This window comes from Trichechus manatus, unplaced genomic scaffold (genome assembly GCF_000243295.1).
Source record: "Trichechus manatus latirostris isolate Lorelei unplaced genomic scaffold, TriManLat1.0 scaffold00196, whole genome shotgun sequence".
Taxonomy (NCBI): Eukaryota; Metazoa; Chordata; class Mammalia; order Sirenia; family Trichechidae; genus Trichechus; species Trichechus manatus.
Window position 1 is genome coordinate 1,893,917 of NW_004444132.1, and position 6,178 is coordinate 1,900,094.

Here is a 6,178-nt window from a genome sequence, read left to right on the forward strand (position 1 = left end):
CAAGCCAATAAAAATGAAAAACACTATCAAAAGATGCCATGCATATATCTCCTACTGAACATCCAAAAAAAATCAGTTATAGCCTTGTTATAGATCCTACAGTTAGCACCATTTTTATATCTGAATACTTTGAAAAAGCAAACAAAGACCTTAAAAAACTAAAATTATAAGTATATATGAAAAAAAAAAACCAATATGCACTGAGGCTGGTACTAAACATTTCTCAAATATTTACATCAACACTGAGAAGCCTGCTGTAGTACTAAAGAAAAACCATGAAACAACAAATATGATTAACTCTTTCTACCCATGCTTATCATAGCATAGATGCGTAATTAAATTCATCCAGCACTAACCTGCCCATATTAAAAAAGGCATAAACAGTAAATTATCTGACTTCTTAAAACAGCCCCTAAACATCAAGATAATAAAAGCATTGGTCTTGCAAACTTATTACCATTTATCCCCAGGCCGAAACCCATTTAACAGGAAGAGTAACCAGATGACTCACAATGTCATGTTATTTACAACCCTTAAAAGTACCAAAAGAAAAAGCAGCCCTTTATTTGTTTAAAAAAATGTGAAGCATATGAATTTATATCCAACACACAGTATCAGCACTCTGTCCAGTCATTCAATACACTCAAGCATCTAAGCATCTTTCATTCCAGTAAATCACGGTGCAAATCAGAGGAGAGAGAGAGCAGAAGTTTAAAAGAAACAAAAAAAACCAGCAAGGTTTTATCCACATATACACGTATAAACATAAACTACTATATCCCAGTCTCAGGGGAAAAAAGTGAACAATTCAACTGGCAAGGTTTTTCCTTAATTTTTTTTTTTTTTGATTATTGATTTACTGTGTAATCAAGAGCAACCAAAGCTACTTGTCAAATCAAAGTACCCAACAAAATTTTGAGTCTTCAAGTCACTTCAAGTTAAAGAAAGCAATGCAGCTTTTGGGTCTCGAAAACTGGTCATCTTTTCATGTGGCACAAGTTTCGCCACCATACTATTTCCACAAATTCACGCTTGTCAAAGTGCAGTCAATCCAAAGTTACAGCGACAGTATATCATGCCAGCTGAATCCAGCCACACATCTGAGATAGGGTCATATTTCTGCACGGTGTTGAGATAGGATGACCCAGAGTGACCACCGACTACATAAAGGTAGTTATCAATTACTGCAGCACCAACTCCTAGGAAAGGTGGGAAAAGAGGTAAGAAACATATTAATCATGAAATAGGCTTCTTCACTGAAAACAAAATGAATTTACATTTTAATGTTTTCTTAAAACGTTTTACATTTCAGTAATATATAATTAATTATACAAGCAATATAGCAGTAGGTGTTCACTGGCGGGGGAAGGGGCTTACTATAAAAGTAAGAGTAAGAGTTGAAGTCTCCCTTCACCTCTATCCCCCCCTCCAACAGAGGCTTTCTTATCAATTTATATTTTATATATTTTTCCAGAAATCATTCATTTTATCAGGTTTTCAAGTATACTGAAATATTTCAAATTGATATTAAACTATATAATTTATGCTTTTAAAAATCCACTTTATTATCACTTGTAGTTCTAAAAAGAGTAAACTTACTCAAATTTTTAAGTTCTCATCATTTTCATAACTTTCCTTCTAAAGAATACCACAGAAACTAATTACAGTAAACACTAAAATAGTTCATTGCAACTATACCCCTTGGGAAGGAGAGAACATTTGAAAGCAAACATATGGACTGCTTGTGAACAATTAAAAAAAACCAGAACAATCCAATGCCTTTTTTGGGGGCGGTGCGGTGTAACACATAAAAACACAACATCCATTATACGGGGAAAAAAAAGAGCTTCTATAAGATACACTCTCTATTATCAGCATTTTCCAAAATGTGTTCTCCAAGTTTGGGAAACAATAATATGCACATTGGCTTATGAAAATCACAGTAAATAATTCTATATTGTTTTATATAATCCAGTTGTCTCTCAAGCTTATCACAAAACAAGCTTTTTTTTTTTTTTTTCTTGATAGGTAGTATCCTTACCGTTACATTCTAAGAAAGTATTGTGCTATATGTTTAGAAAATAATAAATTATTACCTGTTCTGGGTTCTTTCATCGGTCTACACACAGTCCACTGATTTTGATGAGGGTCATATCTTTCAATGCTTGACAAATGTGAAACACCGTTATGTCCGCCCACCACAAAAATAAAGCCTAGCATTACACCCACGCCAAAGTGAATTCTTTTATCTGCCATGGATGCAACCATTTCCCAGGAGTCCTTACTTGGATCATAACGCTCCACACTGCAGATATTCACCAAAAAAAAAAAAAAAGAATTAATTCACAGATCGTTTGTGTCACTCCTCCTACTAAAGCATATTTGTTAGAGAATTAAAAAACCTGAAAAACACCACAGTTTTAAAAGTCCAAGTAAATAGATATTACACAAGAGTGGTCTGTCCCAAATGTTTAGATTCTGCTGATAAGCCTTCCTTGTGGAGAAGGTGCAGTAATAACCATATGTTATTCCCTTACATTGCACAAGCAGTAAGGTATATTAAGATCATAGAACTTGGAGTCAGAAGACTTCAGTTCAAGTACTAATGCTACATACCTGGAGCTGAATGAACCTTAGCCCTATCACTTTGGATCTGTGTAATCCTAGATAAGTCATTTCCTCTCATCTGAAAAAATAGGGACAGTACAACCTCAAAGGATTCTCACAGGAATAAAATCAAATGAGTAAGCATGAGAAAGTACTTTGAAAACCATAAACTGAATACAGGTGTTTTCTAAGGAGACTAAGGATCTTCTACACAGTTAAGGAAAAGGGAAGTTGAAGAGGAGACAGTTTTTCTTTTTTCTTACAAGAAGGTTCATGGTGGTTTACTGCAATGCAACTCCTGGTGAGTCTATGATACAAACTAGCTGATTATAATAATCTCAAAGTGATTCATCAGGAGAATCCAGGGATTTAAGTTAGGTGTGCATTCCAGAGAACCCCTGGTATTTCCAAGCTGCCTTATGGAAATCCAAATCAAATCAGAAATTCTAAAAAAGCTCCCCTAAAAATTCTGGAAGCTCTTTAGGACTACTATGCTTAGCCCTAAAGGGGCACAAAAGCACAAAGGCAAGTTTGTTGAGCTTATTCTGGACCTGACCTAACTTCCTGAAAAAGCCTTAAGCATTTGAGAGGCTGTGCTATCATTCTGGAGTCCAGAATAGAGACTAGGTAACAGAATGTTTCTGAACGGCCACTGAGATAAAAACCATTAGGCCTAAATCACTGGACAAGAAGAGTTGGTAAGCTGTAGCAAGACATAAACATCAAGGACATTATCTCAAAACTAAAATATTTAACTTTTTATCGCATAAATTTCTGCAAGCAGCTTTTCAAATAGAAATGCATGCCTGGGCCCCAAATACTCTTCTTTTAGACTAACAGGGAAATAAAAAAAGAGTGAGAGTTTAGCTTAAAAAGAAATAACAATTTACAGATGAAAATGCTGTTATGCCATTACATTCTCAGTTAGCAAGCCAGAAGATAGTCTTTCGTTAAAATGCTCACAATCGATAAAATACATACCACTCTAATTACTATAAGAATTGGAATATTAATTTTCAACAAAAGTTCAGAATTGTGATTAATCTTCCACATAAGCACTTTATTTTTTTATTTTCTCGTAAGTATTTTCCCTTATTCAGAGTATACTCCAGAATATAGAAATCTCAAATTCAGCCTGTAGCAAAACTCAGACATACACGATGATTACAGAATAAGAATCCAGAAAGGAAGTTTAAATAAGGCTTTAAATTTATGATGCATTATAGTATCATATAGGCATACAGGAATTACATTTTTCCATTTCCTTATTCTATTAAGCAATGTAATAAAAGGCTATCTACCTGCCACCAGAAGTCATATTTGTCTAACTTCCTCTTATTTTCAGGTTTCTGAATTTTATAATCTAGTCCATTTACAGTGAATGAATGAATATAAGATTTAATAAAGAAAGATTTGTTTCTTAGGTTGTATTAAATTCCCAAGTAAAGTAATTACAATTATACTCATGGAGCAGATTAAATTTCCCAAAAGCCTATCAATATTACTTAAGCATTTAAAAAAGGAAGTTCATTCATACACATAAATTGTTTAAAACTCAGAAATCACTGTTAATGCTACTTTAAAAAATCTACACATATATACAATGTGATTATTAAGTTAAATACCTGTTCATGTGGGCAGGACCATACCCACCAATAGCATATATCATTCCATCCAATACGGCTGCAGCAAAACAACTTCTTGTTGTAGTCATTGGTGCTACAGGTTGCCATTTTCTTATTTTGGGAATATACTTCTCTACAGATTGTAAATAAGATTGTCCATCATAACCACCTAAAGCATAAAGTTCTCCTGCAAGTACTACCACTCCAAGAGTACTTCGGCTCTCATTCATTCTCTCTAGAGAAGTCCAGGTATTTGTATCAGGATTCCAACATTCTACTGAATTTTCATGTTTTCTGACAGTGATGCCAGCACGCAAAACATTAGTTTCAATACCACCTATAACATACACTTTTTGGTCTAAAACGCATATTCCAAATTCATAGCGAGGAATGTTTAGGGGTGCCAAACCAATCCAAGAGTCATTTTGAGGAAAATACATCTCCACACTAAAGAATAAGGAGAAAAAATTAAATTTTAAAAACTAAAATGGTCCATAAGAAAATAAAAATATATTTAATCTTATTAGTAATCAGGAATATGCAAATTAAAACCACAATAAACCATTACACACCTTCCATATTGGCAAAAATTTAAAGTCAGATAATAACAATTGTTGGCAAGTATGTGTAGCAATGAATGCATACTCTGTTGATGAGACTGTAAACTTTTGAAATTACTCTGGAAAACAATTTTATGTTATCTAATAAAGCTGAAGATCCACACATGGTGTGACCCAGCAATTTAATTCCTATGTATCTACTCTACTGAATGTATATTACAATCAGTTTTGCACCAGGACAAATATACAGAAATGTTCATAGTAGCAAAACAAAATCACCCATCAAAAGAAGAATGATAAATAAGGTACAGTATATGTGCCCTATGACTGACTAACTCCACTCCTAGATACGCACCCAAGAGAAATATATGCATATGTATAAGGCCGTTCACAGCAGCATTATTTGTAATTGCTAAAAACTGGAAGCAATTCAAATGTTCATCAACAGTAGAATGGATAAATTGTGGCATATCATAAAAAGAATGCTATATAGCAAAATGAACAAACTATAGCTACATGCAACAAGGATGAATCTTAAACATATAACGTTGAAGGAAAGAAGCTAAATTCAAAAGTACATATTCTATATGATTTCACTTATATCAAGTTCAAAACAGACAAAACTAATCTCTGGGCTAGAAATGAGGACAGTGGTTATCTTTGGGAAAGACTATGAAGGAGCTTAAGGGTGGCTTCTGGGTGCTGGTCATGTTTTGTTTCTTGAACTGGTTTATAATGTTCACTTTATGACAATTCATTGAGCTGTACACTTGGGATTTGTGCTCTTTTCTGTACATGTGTAACATTTTAACTTACAAAATTTTCACTGCAGAAAGAAAAACTGTATTGATATATATTAAAATACCATACATCAATGAAAGTAAATCAACTACATCTTCATGTGATCTCACTGATGAATTTCACAAATTTCCTGTTCAGAGAGAAAACACATCTCTGAACAATACATACAGTATAATATGTGGCAAAACTATAAAGAAAACCAAAGGGATTATACATAGAAAATTCAGGATGGTGGTTACTTCAGGATGGAGAGAGATGGCATCTAGAAGGGGCACATGGATGTCACATGAATAGATACATGCACACCCATGTTCATTGCAGCACCGTTCACAATAGCAAAAAGATGGCAACAACCAAGGTGCCCATCAACGGACAAATGGATAAACAAATTATGGTATATCCACACAACAGAATACTAGGCAATAATAAAGAACAACAGTGAAGCCATGAAACATAACATGTAGGAAGCTGGAGGTCATTATGCTGAGTGAATTAGTCTGTCACAGAAGGACAAATATTGTATAAGACCACTATTATAAGAACTCAAGAAAAGGTTTAAACACAGAAGAAAACATTCTTTGATGG

The 6,178-nt window shown here is 33.9% G+C and overlaps 1 protein-coding gene across 2 annotated transcripts in view; it reads right to left on the bottom strand.

Moving 5' to 3' along the window:
* Positions 1 to 820: 820 nt before the first annotated feature.
* The window catches only part of KLHL28 (kelch like family member 28), a 25,123-nt gene continuing 19,765 nt past the window's right edge, over positions 821 to 6,178 (bottom strand). For both annotated transcript variants that reach the window (XM_004387876.2, XM_023741981.1), the window contains 3 exons: positions 4,233 to 4,679; positions 2,097 to 2,305; positions 821 to 1,199 (listed from right to left, as the gene is read on the bottom strand). In XM_004387876.2, the coding sequence (XP_004387933.1) occupies positions 1,036 to 1,199; positions 2,097 to 2,305; positions 4,233 to 4,679 (820 nt within the window). In that variant the 3' untranslated portion in view covers positions 821 to 1,035. The remainder of the gene's footprint in view (positions 1,200 to 2,096; positions 2,306 to 4,232; positions 4,680 to 6,178) is intronic.